This window comes from Pollachius pollachius (assembly GCF_949987615.1).
Source record: "Pollachius pollachius genome assembly, chromosome: 14".
In the NCBI taxonomy this organism is placed as follows: Eukaryota; Metazoa; Chordata; class Actinopteri; order Gadiformes; family Gadidae; genus Pollachius; species Pollachius pollachius.
In genome coordinates this window covers 10,838,261-10,860,762 of record NC_136947.1, presented here as the reverse complement: position 1 = coordinate 10,860,762, position 22,502 = coordinate 10,838,261, and the positions used below count along the sequence as shown (strand labels likewise).

The 22,502-nt window shown below is 50.1% G+C and overlaps 1 protein-coding gene across 2 annotated transcripts; it reads right to left on the bottom strand.

Annotated features, from left to right (window-relative positions):
* Positions 1 to 862: 862 nt before the first annotated feature.
* LOC307085587 (xenotropic and polytropic retrovirus receptor 1 homolog) lies at positions 863 to 17,495 on the bottom strand. 2 transcript variants are annotated; one of them, XM_079750429.1, is made up of 16 exons: positions 17,016 to 17,495; positions 11,732 to 11,783; positions 9,996 to 10,097; positions 9,229 to 9,452; positions 8,499 to 8,648; positions 8,082 to 8,165; positions 7,699 to 7,780; positions 6,671 to 6,760; positions 6,461 to 6,558; positions 6,142 to 6,321; positions 5,821 to 5,983; positions 5,063 to 5,266; positions 3,958 to 4,121; positions 3,672 to 3,811; positions 2,953 to 3,174; positions 863 to 2,554 (listed from the first exon to the last, which is right to left on the bottom strand). In XM_079750429.1, exons 1-16 carry the CDS (start codon positions 17,082 to 17,084, stop codon positions 2,500 to 2,502), a joined length of 2,079 nt encoding a protein of 692 aa, XP_079606555.1. In that variant the 5' UTR covers positions 17,085 to 17,495; the 3' UTR covers positions 863 to 2,499. The 2 variants fall into 2 exon arrangements, with proteins under 2 accessions (XP_079606555.1, XP_079606554.1); XM_079750428.1 differs by having other exon boundaries at positions 3,958 to 4,124; positions 17,016 to 17,493.
* Positions 17,496 to 22,502: the final 5,007 nt, after the last annotated feature.

Here is a 22,502-nt window from a genome sequence, read left to right as displayed (position 1 = left end):
TCTGTTTTAACAAGTGCTTCTACCCCGAGTGTCTTTCAGTGGGTTCAGATCCAGGTCATTTAGGAGCAGGTAGGGGTCAGAGGTCATCTGGCCCTAGGAGGCCTACAGGTAGACTGAGGACATTTGGGATCGAACCCAGAACTGGATGGAGGAGAGAAGAGGATTAGGAAGCAGCCTCAGGGTGGAGGAGAGAAGAGGATTAGGAAGCAGCTTCAGGGTGGAGGAGAGAAGAGGCTTAGGAAGTGGCTTCAGGGTGGAGGAGAGAAGAGGCTTAGGAAGCGGCTTCAGGGTGAAGGAGAGAAGAGGCTTGGGATGCAGCTTCAGGGTGAAGGAAAGGGGAGGCTTAGGAAGCGATTTCAGGGTGGAGGAGGGGGCGGATTCGGTAGTAAGGAGCCGAGGCGTGGGGTCAGAGGTGTGTATTAGTATGCAGGCTGTACAGGGTAATGCAATCACCGTCTCTGACTGATACAAATCCTAACCAATCGGAGAGCGCAGTAGAGTTGCTAGTGCTCATGGTTAGCCCAGAGACCCCTGAGGGGGTTACCAGACAGACAGGACCTCATTAAACACTCTGGTCCTCTGAGTCACTTTAACAGAGTGTCTTTATGTAACATCTGGGGCCTTAACATCATCAAGGCTTTCCTAGCGGATAAATACGACATTAGTGCAGACTTTTGTCGCAAGACTTAAACGTTTTTAGTTAACATTTTTATATGTAATGGTCATTTAACAGCACAAAGTTCTCCTCCATCAGACGAGGTCAGCGACCCTCATGACCCCAGCAGACATAACATCACCGCTCACAGGAACCAATCACAGGGGAGAGGCGGGGCCTGCTGGCCGGGTTCATCCAATCCGAATCTCCTAGAAGCAGTTTTTTTATTAGTCGTCATTAATGGCGTCGGTTGGTCACCGACTGCAGACATGAGGAACAGACAACAGAAACGTTTGAGCGACTCAACATAAGGAACCGAGACAACATCTCAACATGGTGAGCTCACAGCTAGCCTGGCGCTAGCTCAAGACGCTAACACACGAGCTAGAGCACGAGCAGCTCTTCTCCTTAGTCAATGGAAATGATCCAAAGTAAGAAAATATAAAGAAATAAGTAGGAGGCGTGTGTGTGTGTGTGTGTGTTTGTGTCATGGAATGTCTTCAGTGATGCTTCATGGAGATGCCAGGAGCTAGCTACAGCAGCGCTAAGGAAAGCTATGCTGGTGTGTGTGTGTGTGTGTGTGTGTGTGTGTGTGTGTGTGTGTGTGTGTGTGTGTGTGTGTGTGTGTGTATTTGTGTGTGTGTGTGTGTGTGCACCCATAGCTTGAGGAGTATAGACTTGATTGGTCGACTCCAACCACACGTGGCGACCCAGTGTAAGGCTGGAAGCCCTGCCCACTACACCAGACGGGCCGTGTGATTGGTGGAATGCATGAAAGTATTGATCCTAGCCAGTCAGAGCGAGCCTTACATATATAAATAAAACGAGCTCATTAACTCTATCTTACACACACAATGACCTGGTACATTCAACACTTTGACCTTTGACCTCTCGGGGCAAGGTCTTCATCATCATCTTCACCCCAGGCCTTCAACTCAGGAGCAGAGTTCAGAGTTTGTGTACAAGCCGGAATATTGGAGTCACTGCTGGGGCTCTCCTGATTGGTTTGTTTATTTACAACATTTCTACCCAAGGTTCCTGAAAGCAGAACTGCAAGTTCTGATGCAGAGCCACCGTGTGTGTGTGTGTGTGTGTGTGTGTGTGTGTGTGTGTGTTAAAGTTTGTGTGAGTGTGTGTGCGCGTGTCTATAACGTGTGCTGTGCAGGTAGGCAGCTATGTGACACCCGTGGACCGGCCAATCATGTTAGTTAGGGTGGGCGGAGGGGGCGTGTCTTTCAGTGTCCTGGCCCACCAATGGGAGGAGCCCGTTTGAATATAAAGCCTGGAGAAGAGCCAGACCCCACGGGAGGGGAGTGGAATGGGGGAGTGGACCCCTGTTGATGGTTGGTGAGGGGAGGTCAGAGGTCATCAGTGTGGCGGTTCGAGACCTCCTGGTCTGAAGGGAAGAGGAGGAGGAGGAAGGACATGACGGGGTCAAGTCCCAATGCAGGGGGTGTGGTCTCAGTTGGGCCCCACCCAGGGTCTGTGGTCTCAGTCCCCCCTCCAGGGGGGTGTGGTCTCAGTTTGACGCCCCACCAAGGGGGGTGTGGTCTCAGTTTGACGCCCCACCAAGGGGGGTGTGGTCTCAGGGGGTGTGGTCTCAGTTTTCCCCCCAAATGGGGTGTGTTGTCTCAGTTTGCCCCCAAAGGGGTGTGTGGTCTCAGGGGGTGTGTTCTCAGTTTGGCCCACCCCCAGGGGGGTGTGGTCTCGTTCTCTAGAGGGTAGGGGGGGATAGAGCCCCCACTAGAGTCTGTTGGAGCCGCTCCAACACGCCGCTCGTCTGCTCTTCAGGAGGCGGAGCTCTTGAAGAGGTTGTGGACCCAGACGAGGGGCGTGGCCTGATGTCAGGAGTCCTCGTCTGTGTCCTCGATGAGGACCTTGGTGTCCCGGGTCTTGGACCTGGAGGAGAGGGGGGAGGGGAGAAGCGTTAGCCCGTAAGCGTGTTAGCTTGCTAGCTCACGACGTGAAGCTAGGAAACACAACCTGAGATGGACAGTGTGGTGATTGGTCGGACCAGCTGTGGGCTTAGAAACAGACAGACAGCCAGATAGACAGGCAGACACAGACAGACAGACATTATTCTATCCCTCGACCCTCCTCTCCCCAATGATTGAGTGCGCAGTCGACTGTGTGTGTGAGTGTTTATGTGTGTGTTTGAGTGACTTGGTGGGTGAGCGTGTGGATGAGTGAGGGTCTGGGTGGGTGAGTGTATGACTGTGAGTGAGTGTGTGAGTGACAGTGAGTGAGTGAGTGAGTGAGTGACTGTGTGACTGGGTGCGTGCGTGCATGCGTCTCACTGGGAGGCGAGGCGGGGCCGGCGCAGGCTGACGCTGTAGCTCCTCTTCCAGTTCCTCTTGCCCTGCCGGTTGCGGACGCCGTCCTCCTGGTCCATCATCTGCTCCAGCAGCGTCTGGTCGTCGGCGTTGAGCGGAGCCACGCTGATGTCACGCACCGCGCGGAACTCACCGCAGTTGTTCAGGTGCTCGTTCTCCAGCCGGAAGAAGTTCCATACGAATCGCCTGCAGCGAGAGAACCGATATATATATAATATATATATAAGATATATATTAGATCTGTTCCTATACAGAGATCTGTTATTATCTACAGAGATCTGTTATTATATACAGGGATATATTATACAGAGATCTGTTATTATACAGAGATCTGTTACTATACAGAGATCTGTTACTATACAGAGATCTGTTACTATACAGAGATCTGTTATTATACAGAGATATCTGTTGCTATACACAGATCTGTTACTATACAGAGATCTGTTACTATACAGAGATCTGTTACTATACAGAGATCTGTTACTATACAGAGAGATCTGTTACAATACAGAGATCTGATATTATACAGAGATCTGTTATGATACAGAGAGATCTGTTCCAATACAGAGATTTGTTATTATACAGAGATCTGTTACTATAAAGAGATCTGTTACTATACAGAGATCTGTTGCTATACAGAGATCTGTTATTATACAGAGATATCTGTTAGATCCGTTGCGTACCGGAACACCTCCAGCGGCGCCAGGACTGTTGCTAGGATGTCAGAGAGACCGGGGAAGTCACAGAAGGTCGTCAAGGAGAGGGTGAGCGTCCAGGAGAACCTCAACAACACATCCTCTACTATAGCACTGTAGTAGTAGGCCTGGGGGAGAGACATACAGACAAGGGAGGAATGGTTAGAGACATCTAGTAGGAGGCCTGGGAGTGTGTGTGTGTGTGTGTGTGTGTGTGTGTGTGTGTGTGTGTGTGTGTGTGTGTGTGTGTGTGTGTGTGTGTGTGTGTGTGTACCTTCTGCGGGTAAACGATCTCCTCGCGTAGGAGGGGGTTCTCCCCTGCGCGGCGCTCCAGGAGGCCCCAGTCCATCTTCAGGTCCCAGATCAGCGTGTAGCAGGAGCTGACCACCGAGCAGCCAACCAGCAGGTAGAGGAACACCTGGGCCTCGGCCGGCTGCTCTGCTGCAAGGAGGGGGTTTAAGGAGCGGGTTAATGGGGCAGTATTGATGTGTACTGTACTGGGTGCGTGCATGCCTTTGTGAGTGCGTGCCTTTGCGCCTGTGTACCTTTGTGTATGTGTTTGTACCTTGGTGTCTGCGTGCGTACCTTTTGTATGTGCGTGTTTGTGTACCTGTGTGTGTGAGTGTGATTGCGTGCCTTTGTGCGTGTGTACCTTAGTGTGTGTGTGTGCGCGTGCGTATATGTGCCGTTGTGTGCCTTTGTGCGTGCATTCCCTTGTGTGTGTACCTTTGTAGTGCTGCCACGATTATTTGACTTGGTCGACGTAGATGACCATGAAAATTTGTCGACGGCAACTCTTTTAGCCGATGAGTCGTTTTACGGTTGACCGCCTATTTATTTTTGTTCACCCGTCTCAGAACAGCTCACTGTAATACAGCGGTCATCAACCACCGGGGAATCTGAAGTCCAGATTGAACCGCGACATGGAGGAGAAAGGGATTGTTGCCTCTCTCCTTGCTTGACCGCAATATAGCATCTAGGACCGATGCTCTTCCTTGGGTCCCCGGATGTTAACACAGAATTTTATACATTGAATTTTGCATTTGAGTCTTGCACACTGAATATTTTATTTTAAATTTTTGAACATTGAAAAATAAAGGTGAAAATATATTTTTTTCAAATTAGAAAGTTAAATTCAGTGGCAAAAAATCCAGATACGTTATTTCAATGCATAAATATTCAGTGCTTAAAATCAATGGCTTTTTATTTTCAAAATCCGATAAGACAGATTTACTTCCATAAACACCCCCTCACAACAAAAAAAATGGACACAAACACTCGATTTTTTTTTAATATAGTCGTTAGGATTAGTCGACTAATTGAAAAATTTGTCGAAAGATTAGTCGTTAGAAAATTATTTGTTAGTGACAGCAGCATACCTTTGTGAGTGCTGTACAGGGCGGAGAAGATGACCACGAAGAAGGTGGTGGAGTACTTCCCTGCGTTGGCCAGGTGGGGGAAGGCCCGCTTGGTGTCTCTGTAGCGCCGCAGACACTGGATGAAGCGGAACCAGGCGGGGAGGCACTGGATGACCGCCCGCACCCCGTACGAGTACGAGTGGCACGGCATGCGGCCCGGCTCCCCTGCACCACCACAGCAACAACAACAGGTCAACAACAACAGGTCAACAACAACATTCCACATGTCAAGAACAACAGGTCAATGACAACAGGTCAACGACAACAGTTCAACGACAACAGTTCAATGGGTCAAAACCAACAGGTTAACAACAAACACAGGTCAACAAAAGGTCAACAGTGTAGGCCTTGGAGGTGTATCCTACATGTAGAGCAGCATGCGGCTCTAGGGGTATCCTACATGTAGAGCAGCATGCGGCTCTAGGGGTATCCTACATGTAGAGCAGCATGCGGCTCTAGGGGTTCACTGTGGAGGTCTATCCTACATGTAGAGCAGCATGCGGCTCTAGGGGTTCACTGTGGAGGTCTATCCTACATGTAGAGCAGCATGCGGCTCTAGGGGTTCACTGTGGAGGTCTATCCTACATGCAGAGCAGCATGCGGCTCTAGGGGTTCACTGTGGAGGTCTATCCTACATGTAGAGCAGCATTCGGCTCTAGGGGTTCACTGTGGAGGTCTATCCTACATGTGGACTAGCATGCGGCTCTAGGGTCTCTCACCGGGGCGGACCAGACCGTCAGGGAGGTGCCAGTTGAGCTCGAAGCTGTAGAAGCAGACCATGTACTCCAGGTCCATCAGCACCACCACCAGGGAGTTGAGCTGGTCCGCCAGCCAGAAGTCTGCGAACTCCACCCGGTGGAACGGAGCCGTCACCACCCGGAACTGTGGACACATGAACACATGAGACCATGAACACATAGACACGTGAACACACCAATCAGGTTAGTTAAGGTTAGCTAAGATAAGGTGAGGTTAGCTGAGGTTGGTTGAAGTTAGTTAAGGTTAGTTGAGGTAATTTGAAGTTAGTGGGCTACCATTACCAGTAGTTTGAGCAGCCAGAAGCGGGACTTGTAGTAGCAGGTCTTGAAGGGGTTGATGAGGAAGAGGAGGAAGAAGCCGTAGAGCGCCAGGGGGTTGAGCTGCATGGGCACCAGGATGCTGCTGCTGAACAGGCAGCACAGAAGGCTGACGCACCACAGAACCCCCAGCAGGCCCGCGATCTGACACACACACACACACACTGGGTTATCTACTGCCTCCTCTATCGTCTGCTGTTGTTACACCTGGGCCCCCTACAGGGTTACAGACGTGTTCCAGGACTAGACCACCATGAGGACTCTGTGATCTCCAGGTCTGTACCTCAAACAGGTGCTGGTGAGACAGGTTGTTCCTGGGGTTCAGCTCAAAGATGAGGACGTGATTGACCCCAGCCTGTCGCCAGCCGTAGGTGTTGATACCTGGAACACACACACACACACACAGAAACATACACACACACACACACATAAATGTTATGAGAACATTGGTTGTGAAAGTGCGTGTGTGCGTGCGTGCATGTGTGTTTGTTACCTAACAGGAAGAGGAACTCTATCAACAGGAAGCCTCCTCTGTAGATCCTCACCAGCGGCCAGACGTTAGCGTCACGCATCACCACCGCACCTAGACAGGTCAAAGACAGACAGGTCAGAGAGACAGGTCAGATACAGACAGGTCAGATACAGACAGGTCAGAGACAGACAGGTCACAGACAGACAGACAGACAGACAGGTCAGAGACAGACATACAGGTCAGAGACAGACATACAGGTCAGAGACAGACAGACAGGTCAGAGACAGACAGACAGGTCAGAGAAAGACAGACAGGTCACAGACAGACAGGGTGTTTTGAGGTGTTCCTCTGAAGACCAGCAGAGGGCCCCACTCAGCAGGAAGCAGCGAGACGCTTAAGAGCAATACATCTATCAGATCAATACATCTATCAGATCAATACGTCTATCAGATCAATACGTCTATCAGATCAATACATCTATCTGATCAATACGTCATTCAGATCAATACGTCATTCAGATCAATACGTCTATCAGATCAATACATCTATCTGATCAATACGTCATTCACATCAATACGTCATTCAGATCAATACGTCTATCAGATCAATACGTCTATCAGATCAATACGTCATTCAGATCAATACGTCATTCAGATCAATACGTCTATCAGATCAATAAGTCATTCAGATCAATACGTCATTCAGATCAATACGTCTATCAGATCAATACGTCATTCAGATCAATACGTCATTCAGATCAATACGTCATTCAGATCAATACGTCACTCAGATCAATACATCACTCAGATCAATACGTCTATCAGATCAATACATCTATCAGATCAATACATCTATCAGATCAATAGGTCAATCAGATCAACCAGATCCATACGTCTATCAGATCAATACGCTCTATCATCCCAGACGGAGCATCCTGTAGCTCCTCCTCCAGAGAGGGAGGACTTGTTACTATGTCGACCAGGTGGTACCCAGACAGAAGGAAGCTCCCGCCCCAGGAGGAGAGAGATCTCCCCATCCTTCCCATGTACCTGTGATCACCACGGTAACCATGAGGACTAGGAAGACTCCGCAGTAGAGGCCCACTCTGAAGGTGGTCCAGGCAGGGGCGGGCTGCACACACACACACACACACACACACACACACACACACACACACACACACACACACACACACACACACACACACACACACACACACACACACACACACACACACACACACACACACGTCAAAAGGGAGAAGTCAACAAAATCAGTATTTTGAAATTTCATTGCAACACTATTCTGTTACAGAATATTTAACTGTGAATTATGATAGTGTGTGTGTGTGTGTGTGTGTGTGTGTGTGTGTGTGTGTGTGTGTGTGTGTGTGTGTGTGTGTGTGTGTGTGTGTGTGTGTGTGTGTGTGTACCTGTGCAGCACCCAGAGGTGGGACCCTCAGCCTCTTCATGGCTTTCTGTCTGTCCCCCCCCTCCAGCTCCGTGGTTACCAGCGCCTAGCAACCAGGGACAGACAGACAGAATGTGTAATGACTGACAGTGAATACAAATAAATAAGCAACTAATATGTTTGTTTGTACCTCCATCTCGGATATGAGTGAGAGGGTGGGTGAGTGGGTGTACCTCAGTGAGAGGGTGAGTGGTGAGGGGGTGAGTGGAGAAGGGTGATAGGTTGAGTGGTGAGAGGGTGGGTGTATCTCTGTCTCTGAGATGAGCTGGGTGAGTGATAATAGGGTGAGTGGTGAGGGGGTGAGTGGGTGTACCTCTGTCTCTGACATGATCTGGGTGAGTGGTAAGAGGGTGAGTGGTGAGGGGGTGAGTTGGTGTACCTCTGTCTCTGAGATGAGCTGGGTGATCTTCTTGCAGGTGTAGAAGGGGGCCACCTCCACGTGCGTGACCCTCCAGTCGGCCCCCCGCGGCGTGTCCAGGATCTTGTCATGCTTCTTCAGGATCTTCCGGAAGCCTGTGAAGTTCAGGTTCTGCACACACACACACACACACACACACACACACACACACACACACACACACACACACACACACACACACACACACACACACACACACACACACACACACACACACACACACACACACACACAGTGGGTTTGTCTAAATGTGTGTTTTTCCCGGGTTTGAGTGTTTCTGCGTGTGCATTGTTTCTGTGTGCATATCCCTGGTGGTTCTGCAGCAGGATGTTTCTGTGCACGCGTGTGTATTTCTGTATGTATGCCCGTGTGTGTGTTTCTGTGTGTATGTCTATGTGTTTCTGTGTGTACATCTGTCTGTCTGTCTGTTTCTCTTTGTGTTTGTGTATGTTTCTCTGTGTGTGTGTGTTTCTGTGTGTATGTTTCTGTGTGTATGTGTGTGTTTCTGTGTGTTTGTATGTTTCTCTGTGTGTATGTTTCTTTGTGTATGTGTGTCTGTGGTTCTGTGTGTGTGTGCGTGTGTGGTTATGTGTCTGTGGTTCTGTGTGTGTGTGTGCGCCTGTAATTCTGTGCGTGTGTCTGTGGTTCTGTGTGTGTGTCTGTGGTTCTGTGTGTCAGTGTGTGTGTGTACCTGGTAGTTCTGCAGCAGTATGAGGCTGAGGTAGAACTCGCTGAAGGCCAGCTGCAGGTCCTTGATGTTGCGGTGCTTACACCTCTCCTGCTGCGACAGGGCGAACACCGTCTTCCTCTGCCTAAGGCCACGCCCCTGGGCGGAGCTCTCCCGCAGGGCGTCCAATGAGGACTGCAGCTCATTCTGCAGCGTGGCGAAGCGGCGCTGGGCCTCAGCCAGCTTCTCTGGAGCGCGGGAGAAAGAGAGAGAGCGAGAATATAAATATATATAAAATAAGAGTGAGTGAGTGAGTGAGTGAGTGAGTGAAAGAGACAGATAGAGGTTTCGATATATAGAGATAGAGAGGTAGAGGGATATATATGTATAGAGGTAGAGAGGTATAGATATATGGATGTTTAGCGGTAGAGAGGTATGGATATATAGCGGTAGAGAGGTAGAGATATATATAGAGGTAAAGATATATAGAGGTATAGCGGTATGGATGTATAGCAGTAGAGAGGTATAGATGTATAGCAATATAGATATATAGAGGTATAGATGTATAGCAGTAGAGGGGTATAGATATATAGATGTATAGCAGTATAGCTATATAGAGGTATAGATGTATAGCGGTAGAGGGGTATAGATATTAGATGCATAGCGTTAGAGAGGTATAGCTATATAGAGGTAGAGATATATAGCGATATAGATGTATAGCGGCAGAGAGGTATAGCTATATAGAGGTAGAGATATATAGCGATATAGATGTATACAGGTAGAGGGGTTACCAGAGTAGAAGGTGTTTATCTTGGCCAGCTCCTTCTCGCAGGTCTGGAAGAACTTCTCCTCAAACTTGGCGTAATACCGCTTCACCGTATCTTCATCAGTAACTAGACAGGAAGCACACGCTTTACCATCACTAGTACTATCACTAGTACTGTGTAGTCTAACTAGTACTGCGCAGTCTAACCCATCCCGGGTGGTCCCCAATTGTGTTAATGGATGCAGTGTTCTGCTCTCATCAGCAGGGGGGGCTGTCTGACAGCTCCATTACAGCCCAGAGCCTCCAGCTCCTATTCTCATAGGAAGGCCCTAGCAGGCTTACAGCGTCGGTCACACAAGGGCCCAGGGGGTCCACACCCAGGACCCAGGGGGAGTCCAGACCTAGGACCCAGGGGGAGTCCAGACCCAGGACCCAGGGGGTCCACACCCAGGACCCAGGGGGAGTCCAGACCCAGGACCCAGGGGGTCCACAACCAGGACCCAGGGGGAGTCCAGACCCAGGACCCAGGGGGAGTCCAGACCCAGGACCCAGGGGGTCCACACCCAGGACCCAGGTGGAGTCCAGACCCAGGACCCAGGGGGTCCACACCCAGGACCCAGGGGGAGTCCACAGCCAGGGGGAGTCCAGACCCAGGACCCAGGTGGTCCACACCCAGGACCCAGGGGGAGTCCAGACCCAGGACCCAGGGGGTCCACACCCAGGACCCAGGGGGAGTCCAGACCCAGGAGGGTCCACCACACCGGAGGAAGACAGGACCGCTCTGGTGTGGGTGAGTCAGGATCACACACACACAGACACACACACACACACACACACACAAACACACACACACACACACACACACACACACACCCCCTCCCTCCCCGATTCAGCACTTCCCTGTCTGGCCCTCATAACCATCATCATCATTATAAAGGTGTGTGTATAATCAGCCGCTGCCAATCCCACAAGAGCTGCTCTTAAGAGTCCTGCAGAAACATCTGGTCTACTGGCTGAGACTAGACCTGACCCCCCCGTCTACTGACCCCTTGGTCTACAGGCTGATCCTTCTCTACTGACCCCCTGGTCTACAGGCTGATCCTGCTCTACTGACCCCCTGGTCTACAGGCTGATCCTGGTCTGGTCTACTGACTGATGCTAGACCGGTCAGTCTGATCATCAGTCTCATCATCAGTCTAATCATCAGTCTCATAATCAGCCTGATCCTACTGAAATGAACCGCGTGTTCATCGTATGCATGGTAGGCTGTAGTGGAAACTATGAGCCTGTGGAACCACAGCAGCTCTCCCAGACGGTCGGCTGGTCCATCACTGAATCACGCCTCCTTAAATAAACCCACCGGAACAGGAAGTACCAGGTCTCGTGACAGGGGTCAGTCTACTGTTCCTCAGAGTCCCAGGGGGCCTCTATAGAGCTTCAGTCTACTTTAACTACTATAACTACAGTATATATCTCTATATGTAGTTGATATAACTAGAGTAGATATCTGTAAATATAGTTGATATAACTACAATATATATATATATATATATATATATATATATATATAGTTTATATAGCTACAGTAGATATCTCTACATATAGTTTATATAACTCCAGAGTTAGAGAACAGGGGACGGACCATTCATTGATCTCTTTTACCAGTACAAACCCCCATGGACCAGAGCAACACACACAAACACACACACTCTCTGCACGCTGTGGGATTGACTCAAAAGTCAATAGTGTGTGAGTGTGTACCTTCGATAGACGGCGCCTGGTCCTGGGCAGCGTACAGCATCTCTTTAAAAGCCTGAAACGCGGAGAGCAGAGTTAATATCTCACACACACACACACACACACACACACACACACACACACACACACACACACACACACACACACACACACACACACACACACACACACACACACACACACACACACACACACACTAGAGCAGTTCATTGTTAGTGGCTGGTCCCTAGAAGATGGAGAGTCCTGTACTGTCTAACACTGGGCTCTGTGACCGGGATGGCTGCTCACTTTGTTCTGAGCTCTTTCCCCTCAACACTCTCTCTCTTTCTCTCTCTCTCTCTTCTCTCTCTCCCCTCAACACACTCTCTCTCTCTCTCTGAGACAGTGGCACTCTTATTCTATCCCTCCTTTCCTCCGCTGAGAGGGTGAGGAGGCAGCAGAGAGACAGGAGAGGTAAGGAGAGACAGTAGAGAGACAGCAGAGAGACAGGAGAGGTAAGGAGAGACAGTAGAGAGACAGCAGAGAGACAGGGAGACAGTAGAGATAAGGAGAGAGACAGTAGACACACAGGAGAGAGACAGGAGAGATACAGGAGAAAGCAGAACTACAGTAGAGAGGAGTTGGGAGAGCAGCCACACTGACGTACATCCTGTACTGTGTGAAATATAGAACGTACCACAGGCTGATGGTTGACCTGGCACCGACTACCATCCTACACTGGCTCTGATTTGTCCACCAAGCCTGGACTTTAACCTACCGGTAAATGATGAACACAGCTCTGACCCGAGGGTACAACAGCGTTCTCCTGTCTGTGTGTGTATGTGTTTGTGTGCGTGCTCAGGCGTGTGCGTTCTCAGCATGTCCTGAGTTTCCAAAACAACCCCCACAGAGCCCTCCTCATCCTGTTACAGTAGAGTAGAGCACTAGTAGTCCTCTACCAACCTTATCTCTCCACTATTATCGCTCTCTCACACTCTCCCCTATCTCCCTCCTTACATCCCTCTCTGTTCATCTTGCTTATTACCTCTCACACTCTCTCCCCTATCTCCCCCCCTCTCCTTGAGATATGTTCTCATCTCGTCATCAGTCGGTTCAGCTCTCTGACTCTCTCCTCCTACATGCTAATCCCTGCATTTTCTCTCACACACAAACACTTTTTAAGACTGTTTGTGTGTGTGTGTGTGTGTGTGTGTGTGTGTGTGTGTGTGTGTGTGTGTGTGTGTGTGTGTGTGTGTAATGACATGTTTTCGTCCGGGCGGTAAAGTTTCTCCTGAGTATCAAGTGGACCAGTAATACAGTATAATTAAGTATCTTATTATAATCACACTGCTGCCGCGAGGAAGTGACCTCAGCGTCAACACTCCTGCTCCGTCCTGCTCCTGTCTTATCCTCTTCGTCTGTACTTCTCTATGTCCCCTGGGTCTGCTCCTGAGGGCGGGGCTAAAGGGGCGGAGTCATGCCTCCACCCGCTGTGGATCTGAGACCTTTACAGACACTTTACTGCTGCGGGCCCAGTCTGTGTTCACCAATCAGGCGCTGACAGATCCCGCCTCCAGGGACATGAATATGCATTGTCTCCTAAACAAACCATCTGCATAGGAAGTCCTACATCCCATAAAATGCAGTAATACACGGTGGCTGAAGACCTAACAGCCCGAGACCGGAGAGAGTGGCTCTATACCTCTAAAACCAGCATCACAAAGCCTTCAATTAGAGCTCTCTCTGCTGCTGGGGACAGAGGACAGTCTAACACCATGTAGCCTGCATTAAGAGGACAGCCTAACACCATGTAGCCTGCATTAAGAGGACTGTCTAACACCATGTAGCCTGCATTAAGAGGACAGCCTAACACCATGTAGCCTGCATTAAGGACAGCCTAACACCATGTAGCCTGCATTAAGGACAGTCTAACGCCATGTAGCCTGCATTAAGGACAGTCTAACACCATGTAGCCTGCATTAAGAGGACAGCCTAACACCATGTAGCCTGCATTAAGAGGACTGTCTAACACCATGTAGCCTGCATTAAGAGGACAGCCTAACACCATGTAGCCTGCATTAAGAGGACAGTCTAACACCATGTAGCCTGCATTAAGAGGACAGCCTAACACCATGTAGCCTGCATTAAGGACAGTCTAACACCATGTAAGCTTTTTTCAAGAGGGCAGTCTAAAACCATGATAGCCTGCATTAAGAGGACAGTCTAACACACCATGTGAGCGTTCATTAAGAGGCCAGTCTAACCCACCATGTGAGCCTGCATCAAGAGAACAGTTAGTGGTACATGCAAAACAAGTCTTATAATTCATTGAATATCAGGTCAGGGTCAAGGTGTTTAATTAGTCATATGAGCAGTAGAACAGGTTCGTTCCGAAGCAGCCAGATGGCACGCCCTCATGGTGCACCTATAGAGGAACTAGGCAGCCAGAGAGAACGCCTGAAGAACCAGCGTTTCCTGTCTGAGGCCGGTCTGTAGGTAGGGAGGAGTTGAGATGAGGAGGGAGGAGGAAGGAGGAGGGAGGAGGGATCAACTCTGCCAAAGGCCGGGCGAGGGACCGGTTTGTTATTCCGGCCCTTTCCCACTGGACAGAAACGCCACTAACACCCGCTTACTTCTGGCTTTCCTTTAGTGGGAACGGTTACAACTGAAGTTCATTCCCAGGAAAAATGCCACACGCAGATTTCCGGCGCCAACCTGCTCTTTAAAGACACGTATCTGAATCCACCCTGCACACCCTCTCTGACCTGTGGTACCAGGTCGGAACATGTGTTTGATTGAAAGGAAGGGGATTTGAAGGTCAAACAAGAGAAGGCTGAACTAGAGGTGTGAGAAGGCCATCTGAGCGCCCAGGACCGAAGCAGGAAGCCTTCTCCTGCCAGCCCAGCTCCAACTCATCTATCAGGTCCTCTATCTTACTGATGGTCCAGTACACAAGGAGGGTAAATAAAGATATGCAATGAATGCAATCATTTTGTATTGAAGCTGGAGAAAGGAGAGGTCTAGCGGACTGGTTCTGACCGTGTGTTGACCCTGATACCAGAGGCCAGCAGCACTCCCTGTTCCCACAGCCCCCCCCCCCTTCATGGGCCCCCCTCCCCTCCCAACCACCCATGGGCCCTCCCCTCCCCCCATTGGCCTCCCTTAACACCCACCCACCCATCGGTCTCCCTTAACCCCCCCTAGCTGGGAGGAATCGACGAGGCTGACCTTGTTTGTATAAATGTGATGTGTTCACACGGCGGCTAAGATGATACCCCGCACTCTGCATCGCCTCTCCTCTCTTCCTCCGGGATTATTTGTTCTGCTCAGAGTCTCAACCTCAGTGCTGGGGGTCGCGACCCGAGCACAGCTGCTGTAAGAAAACATGTCTGCAGTGAGCATGCTCAGTGGAACCGCCACAAAAGCAACATGTGTGGAGAGAGGAGAGGAGAGGAGAGGAGAGGAGAGGAGAGGAGAGCCGAGCTCTGACAGCTTAAGTAACCCTGGCTTCTGCGGTTGTCTTCTCTGACGTTACTACGAGCACATCAGGGACCAAAACGTTTTTGAATGTCAGAGTCTGAAGTGATTTCTAGTGGTCAGGGGGGTGACTCCCAGCTGGACGATCCCCAGTGCCTGCGGTCTACCTGTAGGCCTCCGAGGGAGGGATGCACCACATCTGATTAGTGGTCAATAAAGCCTAATCTTATCTTAAGATCCCACAACCTGCTCCCTAATGAGCTGAATCTGAATTCACTGGGAGTCCTGTTAGATCAAAGCCACAAACGTAGAGAGACTTGATGAAGTATTAAGTGGGCGTGCAGGAGGCCGGGAGGTGAGGTGTTTGAACCCGCCCCAAGTCACATGACCACTCAGAGCCCAGCAGGCCGATGGAGGCCGTCAGCACCGCGGGGTCAGCGTAGCGGAGGTTAGCGTAGCGGTGGTTAATGTAGCGGTGAGCTACAAGGAGCTGTGGTCGCAGACAAGCGGTGAATAAGAAGTGGTCGATGAATAATGGCTCTTTTTCCATCTTCCGGCCAACAGAACACAGCTTTTGTTTGAAAGCTTTAAAGACTTCCAGACCCCTCCAGGTCTCTTCCTGTGTGTGTGTGTGTGTGTGTGTGTGTGTGTGTGTGTGTGTGTGTGTGTGTGTGTGTGTGTGTGTGTGTGTGTGTGTGTGTGTGTGTGTGTGTGTGTGTGTGTGTGTGGTGGTGGGGAGGAACGACACGTCCAAACCCAGAGGAGCAGCAGACCATGGGCCAGAGCCTGTATGAGCTGCCCCTACAGAACCATGGAGGCTCCCCCTAAACATATAGGCCCACCTCCTCCTTAGCAGCCCCCAGCCCCAGTGCTAACCTCTAGTGAAGCCTGTCCCCTCCTTCAGCAGGGATGGAAAGAGGAAGAGGAGAGCAGTACTCAGTTTCTAGTGTCCTCCAACTCGTCTTATCGCTGTTGTGGAGACGGGGGGCATATTTAAACACATGGTGACACACATAGTCCTCATGTTTACTGATTCATATGGAAACTCATATTTCACACACACACAAAGCTTCTGTAATTTCTAAGTCTCTCTCTCTCCCCCCCCCCCTCTCCCTCTCTCTCTCTCTCTCTCTCAGTAGGGTCTACTTCTGTGGTAGCTGGTTTCGTTTCCTCACCAGTTCAGCTAGGAATCCTAGTTTCAGGGACTTTCTGCTGAAGATGCATTAGACCCTAGTCAGTTCTAAGGCATCTGACGTCCTCCCAGACTCAAACCAGAGGTGTGTTGTGTTAGGGTTAGTCTGTTTACTACTGATCTCTCTAGGCTGCCCCTGATGACCTGACAGGACATCACGGAAAACAAGGAACATGTTGGAGCTCTGTCAGCAGTTTAGGACAGACAGGGGGCACGCACACAAACACACACACACACACACACACACACACACACACACACACACAGTGATGAGTCAGCCTTTACACTCCAACACACATTCCAAGCCGTCCTGGGGTAACAGATCCGTTCTAAGTTAGCCAGGTTCCGTGTTTCCACCCAACCGCATTTCAAAGGGATAAACGGCAACAAAAACAAGCCTGCCGTTGCTAGCTCGGTGAGCTAACGCGCCAGGTCTGGTTAGCTCCATGAATAATAATAACACAATAATAACACCCGGTGGAAGGAGGTAAGATGTGTCATGCAAATGTTTTTTTGTTCCAAAGGTACTAGTCTCAACCCAGGACAAGAACCCGCTCATAAGACTCGGACCCGGGTTAACAGGGGGTTGCGGGGGATGGAGCCGTTAGCATAGCGGCTAACAGAGCTACCCGTGCTAACCTCATACTGGATGTACTGCTTCCTCCACTCCGGCGTGATGTGCGCCGACAGATGCTCCGTGAACTTCATCCTGGGGCCCGCGTCGGGGACCGCGGCGGTCCGGCGGGACGGTGGCGGGCTGTGTGGGGTCGATGAACAGCGGGGGGTCTTCTCCACCCGGCAGCCTCCAGCAGGTCGGCGGGTCTCGTCGCGATGCCCGCTCACACTAGCCTCCCCTGGGCGGAGGTCTCCGTTATAACCTGGTCCTGACAGCGGGGGTCACATGGCTCACACTAACCCCCCCTCCGCACCGTCTGGTCCCGAGGAACAACATGAAGACAGCAGCGGCTATGTGGCTAACGACTCCCTCTCCCTCCGTCTGCCTCCGCTGTCCAATGTCACTCTCTCTCTCTCTCTCTCTCTCTCTCTCTCTCTCTCTCTCTCTCTCTCTCTCTCTCTCTCTCTCTCTCTCTCTCTCTCTCTCTCTCTCTCTCTCTCTCTCTCTCTCTCTCTCTCTCTCTCTCTCTCTCTCTCTCTCTACCTATCACTGTGTTTGTTTGCATCTGTCTTTCCCCCTCTCTCTTCCTCTCTCGCTCTCTCTCTCTGGGGGATGGTGACGTAGAATGCGGCGTCTTGTTGATAAGGAGCAAAATAAAGACTAGGGTGAAAGTTTCCTCTTATATCATCCGTCGTCCCTCCTTGCCTCCTCATCTAGTACCAGTAGATACACCGGGACCAGTAGAGACACAGGGACCAGTAGAGACACAGTAACCAGCAGAGACACAGGGATCAGTAGAGACACAGTAACCAGTAGAGACACAGGGATCAGTAGAGACACACAGGAACCAGTTGAGACAGTAACCAGAAGAGACACAGAGACCAGTAGAGACACAGTAACCAGTAGAGGACACAGGGATCAGTAGAGACACAGAGGAACCAGTTGAGACAGTAACCAGAAGAGACACAGAGACCAGTAGAGACACAAGGACCAGTAGAGACACAGGGACCACTATGGACTCCCAGGGACCAGAAGAGACACAAGAACCAGTAGAGACCCAAAGGAACCAGTATGGACTCCCAGGGACCAGTAGAGACACAGGAACCAGTAAAGACACAGGAACCAGTAGAAACACACAGGAACCCCACAGAAAGTAGACCCATCGAGCGGGATTCAGTTTTGTGTTACTAGCGGTTTATTACGTCTTCTTGGTTTCATATTCACGGTCAGCCTATGTAGATGTATGTTCTTACATTGCAGTGGATTATAAAAGTTGCAATACACGAATAAATACCAAAACACATCCAACACAGTATAAATTAATAGAGTACAATACACACAACACGATACGGTACAATGCAACAAAAACAGAATCTAACGCAGTGCCAGACACCCACCGGCTCCCTCTGGTGGAAGAATGAGGGAGTGCAGGTCATCAGGACGGTGCAGGCGTATTATGCGTTGTTTCTTTACTCATACGGTTTCGTATGAGCCCAATGCACTATGAAACAACACAAACTGGTTATTAGCGAAACACCCACCTCAGGTGTCTCCGGTATTTGTAGACCAGTGGGTGTAGCAGTGTGTTTATAGAGTAGTGTGTGTAGTAGTGTGTATATAGAGCAGTGTGCGTAGCAGTGTATTTATTGCAGTGTGTGTAGTAGAGCAATGTGTGTAAAGCAGTGTGTGTACTGTGTACAACAGTGTGTGTAGACCAGTGTATAGCAGTGAGTGTGTAGTAGTGTGTGTATAGAAGTGTGTGAAGCAGTGTGTGTACTAGTGTGTAATAGTCGTGCGTGTGTAGTAGTGTTTGTATAGCAGTGTGTGTGTAGTAGTGTGTGTATAGAAGTGTGTGAAGCAGTGTGTTTGTGTGTGTGTGTGTGTGTGTGTAGCAGTGTGTTAAAGGTCCCATGACATGCCACCAGGTGTGGTGTGAGTAGCCGTTACAAGCCCGTTTTGGAAATCTGCACCTTTAAAGTGTTTGAGATTTTTAAAGAGAAAGCAAAAGCACACGATTTATAAACTGAACAAATCACACCCTATGGGTGATCACGCCCTCCTGCACACATGTGATGGACAGGCCAGAGGGCTTCCCCTAACCAATAGGGAAAGAGATGCCCTGATTGGGTCAGAAATGACCCGGGAACAGAGGGCTAGATTCAGTCGTGTTAGTTGATCCTGAGCTAATGTTTACCCACACACCTAACACAACAGTACATAACATCTTTAACATCTGGTCAGGACGGGGTCTGGAGGCCGAGCTGTGCCATGGGGAGGAGGGTGAGAGAGAGAGAGAGAGAGAGAGAGAGAGAGAGAGAGAGAGAGAGAGAGAGAGAGAGAGAGAGAGAGAGAGAGAGAAGTAACGGAGCTCCTCTCTTGGCATTCACCGCGTGCCTTAATTGACTGATCTTAAATCAAGGTCCACTGTGAACACTGAGAGAGGGAGCCTAGCCTCATACAGGGAGAGGGAGACAGAGAGGGAGAGAGAGAGAGAGAGAGAGAGAGAGAGAGAGACCGTTCCGCGGTGTTATTGTGCCATTATGTCGCCGGTTCGAGGCCGGCGGTAGGAGGGACCGTCCCGGTGGTCTCGGCCCTTAACACGAACAGACCCGGGCTGTCATGGGGACCACGGACATCCGGTTGTACGACGTCAGGAGACGCTCCGTCGGCCCTTCGGTCATCCCTCAGCCGGAAGCAGAACGATGCGCGCGTGAAGGGAGGCCAGACCGTCCAGTCCCGAGCGGGTCCATCGGGCACCGGCCACCTAGCACCGTGCACCGGGCACCAGACTAATCACAGCCCCGATGCGCAGCTTCCCTGGAGCCTTCCTCTCCTCCTTCTCCTCTTCCTCTCCATCACTCCCAGATTCTCGCGCCGCATCCGCCAAAAACAGACCTCTCCCCGGGACGTCCGCAGCCGCCACCGTGAAACGGAACCCCGCCAACACACCGAGGAGGGCCCGTCCGGGTCCCGTCCGACCGCGGGAACCCTCCGTACAACCGGAGGGTTCGCTCGGTGTAGAATCCTTCACAGGGCGCGAGGGCGGCGGTGGGATACGGCAGGTGACGTCAACATGCAGACAGAGTCCCCCCCCCCGTGCCCTTGAGACCCCCCCGGCGTGCAACGGCTGCTTGCGCCATCCCTCGCTTTTCATAAATCTCTCTCTCTCTCTCTCTCTCTCTCTATCTCTCTCTCTCTCTCTCTCTCTCTCTCTCTCTCTCTCTCTCTCTCTCTCTCTCTCTCTCTCTCTCTCTCTCTCTCGCTCCCCTTTAATAACCGCAGTACAGCGCTCTTCCACCAGGGGACGCCGCTGGCGCGGCGCACAGGACGGTCGGCAGTACAGCGCAACGCCACCAGGAGTGCCGCTGGCCATGTAGACTGCCGGACCGCGGTCTGTGACCTCATCCCGCTACACTCAGATCACGTTATTAATAGACCATCAAAGACCACGTGATTTGTCTGCCCAAATAAAGGCTTCCGGATCCGCGAGGCCATGCCATGAACTATTGCCTCAAACGATGTCCAACGGCCAAACTGCCTAATATACTGGAGATGTATATAAATATATATCGATCCTTCCTTACCCTGTTTCCTTTTGCTTATCACGGCGGCTCCGTGGAAGAGAACCCGCTCTCATGTCGTCACAAAGGGCGGAAACACGACAATTCTTATCTTCATGGAATAATACACTAAGTAAAACATACTTATTATGATCGTTGCCGTTATACGCCACTTAATGTGATGAAATGGGTGTTTGGCAGAGTGGGTCTGCTCAAGATAGAATAATACAAATATCAAATAAATTATTTGTAAAAATAGCTATACAAAAATACAATAAGAAATAAACATAAACACAGAAAGGCCATCTGTAAAGTGGCCGTTTGGTTCATGGTGCCCAGACCTGGTGGTCAGCCTTAAACTCTAATGAAAGCCACCCTGGTGTCAACGTGACACATGAACTGGACTGAATCACAACATATACAGAGAGCAGTCATCAGAGACAGTGTCCCGGTCGTCACCTGTGTGCTGTGATGGACTGCTCTCAGAGTTCACTCCGCCCACAGCCCACTCCCACCCCCCGGTTGCCAGGTGTAAAAGCAACCGGCCCACAGACGCAGCGCTGCCGGGGAACCATCAGGACTCGTCTGACGTGTGAGAATCGGTTAGAGATGGATACGTTTAGACAGTAGTTAGAGGTGGTTAAGTTAAGACATCAGTTAGAGGTGGTAAGGGAAGGGTATTAGTATAAAGGTACAAAGGTCCAAGTCAGAGATGCTGCGGTAAGGGTTGGGAGTTTGACTGACCTGCTTTCCACTGTTCTCTGACGTGGCCCCGCCCACTTCTCCTTCCTGTCTCTAATCGCTTGTCTAATTGGCTAACTGGGGCGACCGGGGGTTAGAGCAGGAATAGGTGTGACCCGGTATGACTGCATTGTATGTAATGTATATAGGCCTTGATACTACAATATAATAACATATAGTAATAGCTGTATACACACTGCACTCTATGTACAGTTTATAGACCTTGATACTACATTATGTATAACAGACAGTAAATAACTGTATACACACTAAAATACACACAACACTATATACTATATATAGGCCTTGAAACTAAATCATGTATACTAACATACAGTAAATACCTATATACACACACTATAATACACAATACACTGTATACTGTATATAGGCCTTGATGCTACATTATACTAACATACAGTAAATACCTGTATACACACTATAATGCACACAACCCTGTATATACTGTATATAATGTATACCATCATACAGTAAATACCTGTATACACAATATAATACACACACCACTTACACTAGACATCTAAACTCAGTGTTTTATCAATATTTGTGTGAGGAGGCTAGGGAGTGATAGCGTGTTTATGTTAGTGTGACTGTGTGTGTTTGTGTGTGTGTGAGAGAGAAAGAGAGAGAGAGAGAGAGAGAGAGATACAGACAGACCGAATGACAGACAGACTGACAGACAGACAGAAAGACAGAGAGAGAGCGAGGAGGAAGGAGGGAGTGTGAGAGAGAGAGAGAGAGACTGGTTGCAGTTAAGTGAGAGAAGTTGACAGTTTGTGTGAGGGAGTCAACTTTTAAGAAAGTTATTAAAGTAATTAAAAGTTGACTGACAGGTTAAATTCAAATTGCCTCATGATATAAAGGCTCTGGATCTGACGGGGAGGTGTTAAACACACACACACACACACACACACACACACACAGACAAAAAAACACACACACACACACACGCGCGCGCGCTCGTGCGCGTAAGAGATTAACAGATTACCGCCTCGTCGTTTCTGTCGCATTGGACAGTCGCTTTCTCCGGGGGGAAACGAGCCTCCAGTCTCCTGAGTACGGTTCATGTACCCCACCGTGAGGACCAACTCTGCCCTGCGGGCCCTGACCAGAGGGGAAGGGAACTAGTTGGTGCCACGGAGGGGTGGAGGTCCGACCGCACCACCGCCGCTACAACGGAGCATCTGT